At 44.0% G+C, this 12,663-nt stretch overlaps 1 protein-coding gene across 1 annotated transcript in view; it reads right to left on the reverse strand.

Moving 5' to 3' along the window:
• Positions 1-12,663, reverse strand: part of LOC109932140 (partitioning defective 3 homolog B) — an 851,675-nt gene that overhangs the window by 329,700 nt on the left and 509,312 nt on the right. Inside the window, exon 16 of the mRNA XM_048599077.1 lies at positions 8,740-8,946. Within this exon, the coding sequence (XP_048455034.1) occupies positions 8,740-8,946 (207 nt within the window). The remainder of the gene's footprint in view (positions 1-8,739; positions 8,947-12,663) is intronic.

The following is a 12,663-nucleotide window of genomic DNA, read 5'->3' on the forward strand; positions in this document are numbered from 1 at the left end:
GCCGCTTCTGTTTTTAAATTGTCAAATTGGTCGCTGTGCAGAAAGATAAGGCATTGTCTCAGTTCCTCAGTTCACATGACCAAGAAACCAGGACAGAAAGCGTACAGTGACGAACAGGTGGTCTTTGTAGGAGAATCTGAATGGACAGAAACAAAATGCAAATTTGAACTGCAGTGGAACATTAGCCTTCTTCTCAAGGGGCATGAGATATGAAGTGGTGAGTTTTAGGTTTCTACTTACAAAGCTCTGGTTATTCTGCATTTTCATTCAGATTTGAGTCACTGCACCTGTGGAAAGAGTTAGTGGCCTTCAAGGCAGTGCAGTGCAGAATCACCTGAATGACACAGAGGCCAAAAGAGTTACAATTATTAGGATAGGTTACCGTGACTAGCGACCAGATTTCCATGAAGTAGGGCTGGCTGCAGGTGCCTTTAACAATGGTACGCCAGACCCAATGTGGTAGAATAAAAATAAAACTTTCATGGAGTTTGAGCAGCTCTGGCAAAGCCAGCACTTGTCACCCATCCCCAATTACTCAAGTCCGAAGCAGTAAGCCTCTTGATCCTCTGCGGTCCATGTGGTGGAGGTACACCGACTGCGCTGTTAGAAGAACAGTCCCAGGATTGTGACCCCACGGCAATCAAAGGAACAGTGAAATTGATCCAAAGTCAGGGTGGAAGGGGGCTTGGAAGGGAATGTGCAGCCTCTAGTGTAGCCATGTATCTGCTGCCCCTGTCTTTCAGCATGGCAGAGGTTGAAGGTTCGGAATATGCTGTCAAAAAAGCCTTGGTGAATTGAAGCAGTGCCTGTCGCTGATGGTACACATTGCTGCTGTGCTGTGGTGGTGGAGAGAGCGAATGTTTAATGGAGTGATGAGGTGTGTGTTACTTAGTGCTGGATGGTGTTGAGACTACGGAGTATTGCCAGAGTTGTACCCAGCAGGCAATTTGAGAGTATCCTTCATACTATGGCCTCGTATCTTGTAGATGGTGGACAGGCATTGTTGAGGCTGCAGGTGAGTCCCTGCAGAATTGTCTCTGACCTTCCTTTGTAACCACAGTATTTACATGAACTGGTCCAGTTGAGATTCTGTTCAGTAGTAATCCCCAGCATGTTGATTGTTGGGGATTCAGCAATAGTATTGTCGTTGAATGTCAAGGTTTGAAGTTTAGGTTCTCTCTTGTTGTCTATTGATCCACATTGTGTGGAACGAAAGTTAGGTTCCAACTACCAGCCAAGCCTGAACATAGCCAAGGTCTAACTGCAAATGGACATGGACTTCTTCAGTGTCTATGGAGTTGTGAATGTGTTGAACATTGTGCAATTGTCTGTGACTTCTTCACTGATGGCAAGTGATTGATGAAGTACCTGAGTCAGGAAATTTTGTGCTTCAGTTTAGCTACTTTGGTAATGAAAATCCAGTCCCAATTGCGTATTTCCTGGAGTATAGAAGATTAAGTGCAATCTAATCAAGGTGATTAAGATTAGTCAAGAATAGCCACGAGTGAGATAGAGAAACAATTTCCTATAGTTTGGGGAGTTCAAAATATGGGGCCATAAACCTAAACTTACAGCCAGGTTGCTCACACGTGACGTCAGGAAACACTTTCCAACTCAACTACAGCCATAGAAATCTGGAATGCTCTCCCCTAAAATGTTGCTGTGGCCGGGTGTAAATTGAAAATTTTCAAATTAACATTGAGAGATTTTTATTAGGTAAGCCTATCAAAGGTGACAGGACCAAAGCAGGTAAATGCAATTAAGATACAGATACATAATTCATGATGGGAGAGGCTCAGGGGATAAAAGGCCTGCACCTGTTACTGTGAACGTCAATGTCGCCGCCTACAGTAAAAGATGGCGAATGGAATCACAGAACCACTGAGATGGTTGGCATCCATTAAATCACAAGAATTATCATTTGTGTCAGCTATAACTCCAACCAGGAGAGAGCTCCCCGTTGATTCACATTGGCTTATTTGAAAGGGCAATATGTTTGAAAGAATTCATTCACGGGCTGTGGGTGTCATTCTGATCACTTAGCCACGACTGGAACACGCCCCTTCCACGCAATTTCACCAACATGGCACTTCCTCTGGAGGTCTGCAGGCTCTCCTGCATTCCTCATTGAACCAGGGTTGATCCACTGGCTTGTTGGAATGGCAGAACTAGGGAGTTGCTGAGCCATGAGGTTAGAAATTGTACTGGTACACAGTTCTGTTGCCAAAGGCCTACAGCAACTCATGGGTGTCTGTATTGAGCAACTTGATTGAATCATATCGGAGCCTATCCCATTTAGTATATACTGTGTTATTACCATACAACACAATGGAAGGTATCCTCAGTATGAGGAAGGAACTTCATTTTTAGAAACATTGCCTGCAGTCACTCCTCACCAACAGTGCCTTAAGCAAATGCTAATGAAAATCTGCAAGAGGTCGATTGTTGAGACCAAGGTCACGTTTCCCAACATTTTTCCATTGCATTGGTTCCCTCAACACCAACCACAGGCCTGTTCTAGCAGATATGTCCTTCAGGACTTAATCACATTGGTTAGTGGCAGTTGAGCCACTCTTAACGATGTGTGTCAAAGTGGTCTTCAAAATGGAGCAGCACCGACTCATCAATTGAAGGAGGGTGGCAAAGATTTCCTTGCTCAAGTTTGATCTAATGCCATGGCACTTAATGGGGTCTGGAGTCAATGTTTAGGTGTCTCGGGAACACCCCCTCCCCATGTGCATGCCATTGTGGTGCCACCTCTGGTGGGCAGGACAAATGGCAGGATGGTGATGGAGGAGTCTGGGATGCTAACAGGAATAATTCTTCGAGCATGACCACATCGAGCCATTATCGATGGGACATCATTCCAAATTTTCACACAAGCCTCCACACTTGGTTTTGCAGCATGGACTGAGCAGGGTGTGCCTTTGTTATTTCCAATGCCAGACTGTACAGCTATAGCTAAGTGACTTGCTAGGCCATTTGAGGGCAGTGAAACATTTACCACATTGTTTTGGTATATAGTCACATGTAGGCCAGACAAAAAAAGGATGGAAATGTTTTTAATGACATAAGTAAACCAGGTGGCTTTTCTTAACAACAATCCAGTAATTTTGTGATCACTATTAATGAAACTAGCATTTTGTTCCATATTAACAAAACTCAAATTTCCCAGCTGCCTTAGTGGGATTTGAATTCTTGTCCCCAGAGTATTAATTCAAGCCTCTGGATGATTAGCCTAGGAATATTACTGGTATGTTAAGATTACCAATAGCATATAGTTTTATATTGCACAACAAAAGTCTCAGGAGAACTATAAATCACACAAAGGAAAAAAAAAATCACTATATTAGCTCTGTAACAAAAAAAATTAATTTGTTGTGACCTTGTCTATAGATTTTTTAAAAATTAATAGGAGCAATGTAGAGTTGAAATCATTGTGTCTGTCATATAAACAAATGTTAGCCATTTCACCACAAGCGGTTTATTACAGGAGCGATTTTCATGAATATTGAAAACCTACAACTCAAAAGAAATGAAACTGCTCATGAGATACCAGTTTCTTCTCATGCGTGAAATAAGCCAGTAATCAACTGCTAGTGATATGAAGGAGAAGAGGAATGGTAAGATAAACCATGTCTATAGCCCTGCCTTCAATGAGCCAAACTGCCTTCGTGATGTATATACAATCACATGAAGATTTGGCTGTGCAATTGAAAAATAGTTTCCATGTTAAAATATATCTATTGAATCATAAAGAAATTAATTATTAGAATAATGCAGGCACTGCAAACCCGTCCTTGATAAAGCCCGACGCAACCATGTCCTTCAACCATCATCAACAACCCTTTGCTCAACATTTATCTTAGTCCTCAATTGCAAATTATTAATATTGGCACTTGAGCATGCAGACAATGTCTTATCACACTGAAATGACTGAACATCAACTCATTTCTTGAGCGAAATGACTGTTCTTATGTGGGAAAATGAGGCAACCAATTCTGCACGACTAACGTGCTACAAATAAAGAAATGATAGACAGACAATTATTGCACCCTTCGCTACTCCCCTCAGCAGTAAAGTATTAAACCTGCAATGGCAGGATTGTACAAAAGGAGTTTATACAGTCCTTTGGGTCTCTATCAATTCTTCAAAAGGACAAGCAATTGGCTTTACTCCATGCTTTCCCCATAACCCTGAAAGGTTTTATTTCTTTTGTAGTACTTACTTAATTCAATTTTGAAAGTTACAATCAAATCTGCTCCCATCACCCTTTCAGGTAGTACATTCAAGATCTTAAGAAATTGTTCTTTTCATCCTGCACCTGCTCTCTTTTTGTCTTGACTTCAATCTGTTGTCATTGGTTAACAACACGCCTGCTAGCCTCTCCCCATCTACACTGTTGAACTGTTTCTTCCTTTTGAATTCCACTATTAAATTGTCCTTTAGCCTTTGTGGCTCCAAGAAGAAAAATCTCAGTTTCCTCTATCGCTTCACAGAAACCCTGGTCCCTTATCTGAAGCACCATTCTGGTAAACACAAAAAAAAATTTGGTAGGAATTTGCAGGAGGCTCGGCAGCATCTGGAGAGGTGGAGAGGTAGAAAGAGAGAGAGAGAGAGAGAGAGAGAGAGAGAGACAGGAGGGTAAAGAGATAGAGAGAGAGAGAGAGGAGAGAAAAGAGAGAGAGAAGAGAGAACAGAGAGAGAGGAGAGAGAGAGAGAAGAAAGAAAAGACAGCAAAAGGAGAGAAAAGAGAGCAAAAGGAGAGAAAAGAGAGCAAAAGGAGAGAAAAGAGAAGAGAGAGAAGAGAGAGGAGAGAGAAGAAAGAAAAGACAGCAAGAGGAGAGAAGAGAGAGAGTAAGAGAGAGGGAGAGAGGAGAGAAAAGAGAGAGAGAGGAGAAGGACAAAGAGAAAGTGAGAGGGGCATTGAAGGGTGACATGAAGTGGGATGGCAGGAGGGCATGTGCTCATTGCTTAAATACTTCTGCAGGCTTTTTTTTTTAACCAGAGCCAGGGTAGGTATTGGGCAGCCCACACACCTATTGGACAATTAATGGCCATCATCACTGGGATCTTATCAGTGGGATTGAAGGGTGCTCACAGCCCTGGCTGAGGGTTTAGGTAAGGTGGCACCCCCACTTACCTTTTATTTAGGCCTTCTGCTTTAAGCCTTATCAGGAACTAAATGCTGTTTGAGCAGTGCCCAGCGGTACTGCTGGCATTGGACAGCTACTAGCTGATGAGTTCTTTGAAGTAGGATATCCTCCTAAATAGGAGCTGAAGTCACACCCTCAGATGGTAAAATCCAGCTGAGTCTTTCCTGGTACATCTTGTGTGTACTATCTACGAGATACACTGCAGAAATTCACCAAAGATCCTCAGAGAGCACCTTCCAAACCACGGCAGCTTCCACCTAGAAGGATAAGGGCAGCAGACATATGGGAACACCACCACCTCCAGGTTCCCTCCAAGCCACTCACCATCCTGATTTGGAAATATATCGCCGTTCCTTCACTGTCGCTGGGTCAAAATCCTGGAATTCCCTCCCTAATAGCATTGTGGGTCAACCATAAACTGGAGCACTGCAGTGGTTCAAGAAGGCAGCTCACCACCACTTTCTCAAGGGCAACTAGGGATGGGCAAGAAACGTTGGCCCAGCCAGCGACCCCCACATCCCACAAAATGAATTTTTAAAAAATACAGGCGTGCCTCGACATTTCAGCTGTTGGCCCTGACTTTTCCCTCTGGATAAATTCCAGCGAGACACTTCTAAATGACCTGTCATCAGTTACATTGTACAATTTACTATTCTGGTAAATACTACTGTGTGTCCTTTCCACAGCCTTGACAATTATTTTGAATTGTGGTGCCCAGAAGAGGATACGAGACTTGAGGCCTGACCAGTGCTTCATCAGGGTTTACCATAACTTGCTTACTTTGCGTACACTGCCTCAATTAACAAGTTGAATACTCCAGATTCTTATTAACATCTTTATCAACTTGTTCAATTATTTATCTGTGTGAATGTCCTGTTATGCATCCCCTTTAAAACATCATCATTTAGTTTATACAGCCTCTCATTTTTCCTTCCAAAACATATTAATGAATTCCCCTCTGTGGCTTGAACATTGCCACTGCATCTTTTAACACGTACCAGAGCAGGAAGACTGGACAATAGTTTGTAATTATAACAAGGAGAACACAGACATTGGAAAGGATACAAAAATCTATTTAAAAAGATATTCACAGAATTGAGATATTTTCTCCCATGCAGAAACAATGATCAGCCTACTGTCATTTCTCTTGGGAAGATTGAAGAGTTGCCTAGTAGACAGCCTTAAGATTCTAACTGATTTTGAAACAATCGTTCTGAGGAAAGCTAGAGGTGTGTGTGCGTGCATGCACGTTTGATTTGATTTGATTTGATTTGATTTGATTTATTATTGTCACATGAGCCTAAGTACAGTGAAACGTTTTGTTTTGCGTGCAGTACAGGCAGATCATAACAAAGTGCATTAGGGTAATGGCACAGAGTGAAGAATGCAATGTTACGGCTACAAAGAAATTGCACAAAAAGCAAGGTCAACGTTAGATTTGAAATTTGAGAGGTCCATTCGCAAATCTAATAACAGTGGGGAACAAGCTGTTCTTGAACCTGTCTGTGTGTGTGCATGTGCGTGTGCATGTGCGTGTGCGTGTGTGCGCGGTAGAAGAATGTCTCTGAAGAGATCCAACTTCAAGCTTTAAAGTCCTTCCTCTGGGCCAGAAGCTCCTGGTTCACATCTCACCTGCCCTGGAAAAACATGCCCAGACTTTTTGTGGTAAAATTAATTATGAAGGACAAAGGAATACAGGGTTTCACTCACAAAATTAACTGAGGAGCCATGAGGGGAGGCTTGAAAGAAACAGTAAAGATGGCATGGACTTGATGGGCTGAGTGGCCTATTTTATTTGTATATTCAAATGACTACAAAGCTCAATATCTCATCTGAAGAACTGAGACAGCACTTCCACCCCTCGTTTCAATTTCAGTTTCCTCTAAATGGACTGATTCAATGGTGCTATTGGTTGAATCTCAACCATCATTTCTGCCTCTTTTCTTAAGATACAGCACTGTTACGGATGCCAGTTTCCAAAGAACCAATATAATAAAATGTTTGAAATGTGACAGAGAAATACTTAATAGCGAATTTAGATAGGAACAGGTTGTCCTGCGATTTCATAATCAATTCCAATGTGTTGTGATTCCAGGCAGATTTTATAATCCTTTATCATAATAAAATGGTAATGGGTGAGCAGTAATATTCTTGGAGCAGCAACAACGAAGGAAAATCAAATGCAAGATTGTCAGAAAGATGTGAAAAGTTGAGAGAGCAGGAGCGTTTTGAGGCAATAGACGTAGATTCACTTGCCACTGGATGAACAACTGAAGGGGAAAATAACATGATGAACAACAGGAAAACAGAACCAGATAAATAGTTTGCAGAAAGCTGGCAGGGTTTGGTGGGCTGAAGGCCTCCTTCTGTGTAAACAATTCAACCGTGAAACATTGAACTCTTTCCCTGAAAAGTTGATGAGACTGGGGATTGATTGGAAGTTTCAAAATTTAGAACAACTTACTTTCAAGTGCAGGATATTAAGGGTTACTTAAGCAAATGGGGTAAACAGAATTAAGATCCTGATCAGTCAGGATCTTATTTTTTCTATTTTCTAATCAACCTGCTCAGAGGGACGTTATTACGCATCTCAGGAGCAGGTGTGACATGAACCAGGTCCTCTTGGCTCAGGGGTATGGACACTATGCTGTAAACCTCTACGGTAGCCAAAATCATTTCCCCAGGGTAGGGGGGTCCAAAGCTAGAGGGCATAGGTTTAAGGTGAGAGGGGAAGGATTTAGAAGTGACCTAAGGGGCAACTTTTTCATGCAGACGGTGGTGTGTGTATGGAATGAGCTGCCAGAGGTGGTGGTGGAGGCTGGTACAATTACAACATTTGAAAGGCATTTGGATAGGTACATGAAGAGGAAGAGTTTAGGTGGCAAATGGGGCTAGATTAATTTAGAATATCTGGTCGATATGGATGAGTTGGACAGAGATGCTGTACATCTTTGCAACTTTATAAACATTTGGACAGGTACGTGGACGGGATAGGTATGTAGGGATATGGATCAAATGCAGGCAAATGGGACTAATTTAATTGTGAATTGTGACATGGACATGTTGCGCTGAAGGGCCTGTTTCCATACTGTAAACCTCTATGATTCTATGACTACACCACAAGATCCCATGTCAAGACTTAAGTGAATGGTAGAATAGAATTGAGGGGTTACATAGCCTATGTACCATGTTTCACATTAACTACTAAACTAATTAGCAATCACAATGAGAAGCTTGATGCTGAAGAGAGCGTTTCAACCCAAAGTGCTACTTTTCTTGCACTGAAAAGTTTCAGGACTACATGCCTAAAGCCCAGAGACAGGCAAGATAAATCTGACAGTACATTAACAGTCAGTCACGTTAAGGAAGTAGAAAGGTTGTAAAATTAATTCCTGTCAGTTCTGGTCTCTAACTTCAACAAATTCAGCTGATGTCATGAACCATGAAGAAGGCAAGATAAAACATTCAGGAGGAAAAATCCTTTGGTCGTTTTTCTACGATGCGAAACCAGAATGTGGGGGATAAAAAACACAACTGAACCATTAATTTAAAAAAAAACAAGCATATTGAACGGGACACTTACCATCATCAGGGATTTCTGGTCCATCATAGGACTTGTCAATTGCAGCCCTGAAGCTCTCATTGCAACCACGACCACGGACCATGTGAGGTCGGGGTCTGTGGAAAGGGAGTTCATTCTTCCGGACCTCAGCGACAGCTGTTTGTAAACTCTCCAGAGAGCTAGACTTCTTCAAACCCAGCATGGGGCCAACATCGTTCCCTGTGGAATCTGGTTGTGGAGAAACAAAAACAATGTTTCACATGTGTGATCACAAATCCAATACCTCTATTGACACCACTGTGCCAGTCAATGAATTAGAAGTAGGTCAGGCTTTGCAGCTGGGCTAACAATGAACATGTTATTTTACAGAAAAGGAGGTTTACTTTTTCCACAGTAAACAGAAACTATTTTAACAGTATACTACAACTAACATATACCTCTGTCTCTTTCAGCCTTTTCACATGTTACGTGGAGTTGCTAACATGCTGGTTGATTGCTGTTCACCACCTCCATTCATATTAATTATGACTTTTGGATTTAACAAATAATTTTACAACCGGATTCCCTTCCTGCCACTAATTTATGTTCACTCTCTCTGCCAGTGACAAACAGTTGCAGCAGTGTGCACCATCTACAAGTTGCACTGCAGCAAATTCACTAAGACTCCTTAGACAATTGCCTCCAAATCACCAATCTCTGTCACCTCGAAGGACAAGGGCAACAGATACATGGGAACCCCCAGCAGCTGTAAATTCCCCTCTAAGCCACATACTGCCCTGACTTGGTAACACAGCGCCATTCCTTCGCTAAAACCTGGAAGTCCTTTTCTAACTGCACTGTAGGTATCCCTACACCCTATGGAAGCAGCTCACCACCACTTTCCTAAGGATAATTAGGAATGGACAATAAATGCTGGCCTCGCCAGCACTGCCCAATTCCCATGAATGAATAATCAAATACTGTTCACCATTTATCTGGACTAGGGACTCACACCAAGAAACACCCACACTCGTGGCTTAAATTTTCCATAGTCAACATGTTGTGGAGTGGGATTTGAACCCTGATGCATTCTGGCTCAGAAGCAGAGGTGCAAATGACAGAAGCACAAGCTTCTCTATTGCTACCGAAGTCCTAAGGATTTCAAGTAAAAATAGTCTGTTCATACTATTGCAAACATAACCAAAACGCCAGCAATGCTCCCTGGTAAAGTCACAATTAGTTCTCCAGCAAAATGCAGGGAGTGGACGGAATTTCCATACATATCATGCAAGCCAATTCTAGTCACTTACAGCAGTGTGGACTCCAAGTGTATTTGATGGGTTAAATTACTCAGGGATCTACATTCTGGCTGCGAATAGTGGTGTCTCTATATGCAGCGCCCAAACTCAGGCACCTCCTTGTGCCCAACAGTAGAAAGGGTAGCTTTTTTTTTCATTTTATCATCCATTACCAATAAATTGCACTTTGTCAGCAGGAAAGCTTTGCAGAATTCAGCACAGAGGTACCCTGACCCAACTGGGAGCCAGCAGCAGAGTAGGATGGTTGCAAAATTCCAGTCTCTCTTGAAAGATCTGAGCACAAGGAATTAGGCTGGCATCCACTGTACAATACTGAGGGAGTACTGCACGGTCACTGGAACACAGGGACATGAGTAGGTCATTTGGTTCCTGAGGCCTGCTGCACCATTCAGTGAGATCATGTTGGTGTGTGACCCAGCTCCATATATTCAACATTTCCACATCTATCTTACTATCTTTTGTTAACCAACATTTCAGTCTATACTTTCAAATTCACAATTGAACTAGCATCAACAGGCATTTGTGGATCCTTTGCCCTCCTACCTTTCGCACATAGAAGTGTTTCCTAACTTTATTCTCGATTTCCCAGATTACATCCCCCAAAGGTTTGACTCCCCAACCAATGGAAAGGGTTTCTCTCTGCCTAACCTATTTGTTCACTGTAATAATACATTAAAAAAAATTTAATCAAATCAACTCTTTTGCCTTATAAATTCCAGTGAATATAGCCCTGGTCTGTGTAATCCCTCCTGGTCAGTTAACATTTGGAATGCGGGCATTGTCTCGAGTAATCCAGGCTGTATTCCCTACATCTTTACCATGGACGTCCAGTCCCTATACACCTGCATTCCCCATACAGATGGCCTAAAGGCCCTCCGCTTCTTCCTGTCCCGCAGGCCCGACCAGTCCCCCTCCACTGACACCCTCATCCGCTTAGCCGAATTTGTCCTCACCTTCAACAACTTCTCTTTCAATTCCTCCCACTTCCTACAAAGGGGGTGGCCATGGGTACCTGCATGGGCCCAGGCTATACCTGCCTCTTTGTAGGTTACGTGGAACAATCCCTCTTCCATACCTACACTGGCCCTAAACCCCACCTCTTCCTCCTTTACATTGATGACTGTATCGGCGCCGCCTCGTGCTCCCACGAGGAGCTCGAACAGTTCATCCACTTCACCAACACCTTCCACCCCAACCTTAAGTTCACCTGGACCATCTCTAATACCTCTCTCACGTTCCTGGACCTCTCTGTCTCCATCTCAGGCAACCATCTAGAAACCGATATCCATTTCAAGCCCACCGACTCCCACAGCTACCTAGAGTACACTTCCTCCCACCCACCTTCCTGCAAAAATGCCATCCCCTATTCCCAATTCCTTCGCCTCCGCCACATCTGCTCCCACTCCCGTACATCTCAGATGTCCTCATTTTTCAAGGACCGCAACTTCCCCCCCTCAGTGGTCGAGAACGCCCTCGACCTTGTCCCCCGCATTTCCTGCAACTCATCCCTCACACCCCGCCCCCGCAATAACAACCAAAAAAGAATAACCCTCGTCCTCACGTACCACCCCACCAACCTCCGGATCCAACGCATCATCCTCCGACACTTCCTCCATCTGCAATCCGACCCCACCACCAAAGACATTTTTCCCTCCCCACTCTTATCTGCTTTCTGGAGGGACCACTCTCTCCGTGACTCCCTTGTCCGCTCCACACTCCCCTCCAGCCCCACCACACCCGGCACTTTTCCCTGCAACCACAGGAAGTGCTACCCCTGCCCCCATACCTCCTCCCTCACCCCCATCCCAGGCCCCAAGAAGACTTTCCACATCAAGCAGATGTTCACCTGCACATCTGCCAATGTGGTATACTGTATCCGCTGTGGCCTCCTCTACATCGGGGAAACCAAGTGGAGGCTTGGGGACCGCTTTGCAGAACACCTACCTCGGTTCGCAATAAACAACTGCACCTCCCAGTCGCGAAGCATTTCAACTCCCCCTCCCACTCCTCAGATGACATGTCCATCCTGGGCCTCCTGCCGTGCCACAATAATGCCACCCGAAGGTTGCAGGAACAGCAACTCATATTCCGCTTGGGAACCCTGCAGCCCAAAGGTATCAATGTGGATTTCACAAGCTTCAAAATCTCCCCTCCCCCTACCGCATCCCAAAACCAGCCCAGCTCGTCCCCGCCTCCCTAACCTGTTCTTCCTCCCACCTATCCCCTCCTCCCACCTCAAGCCGCACCCCCAACTCCTACCTACTAACCTCATCCCGCCCCCTTGACATGTCCGTCCTCCCTGGACTGACCTATCTCCTCCCTACATCCCCACCTACACTCACCTTTACTGGCTCCATCCCCGCCTCTTTGACCTGTCTGTTTCCTCTCCACCTATCTTCTCCTCTATCCATCTTCTATCCACCTTCCCCTCTCTCCCTATTTATTTCAGAAACCCCTTCCCCTCCCCCATTTCTGAAGAAGGGTCTAGGCCCGAAACGTCAGCCTTCCTGCTCCTATGATGCTGCTTGGTCTGCTGTGTTCATCCAGCTCTACACCTTGTTATCTCAGATTCTCCAGCATCTGCACTTCCTACTACCTCCCTACAAGACTAATGTGTTCTCCCTAAGGTTCAGGCTGAGAAATGCTC

The sequence above is a fragment of the Rhincodon typus genome, chromosome 7, assembly GCF_021869965.1.
Source record: "Rhincodon typus isolate 14 chromosome 7, sRhiTyp1.1, whole genome shotgun sequence".
NCBI classification, from domain to species: domain Eukaryota; kingdom Metazoa; phylum Chordata; class Chondrichthyes; order Orectolobiformes; family Rhincodontidae; genus Rhincodon; species Rhincodon typus.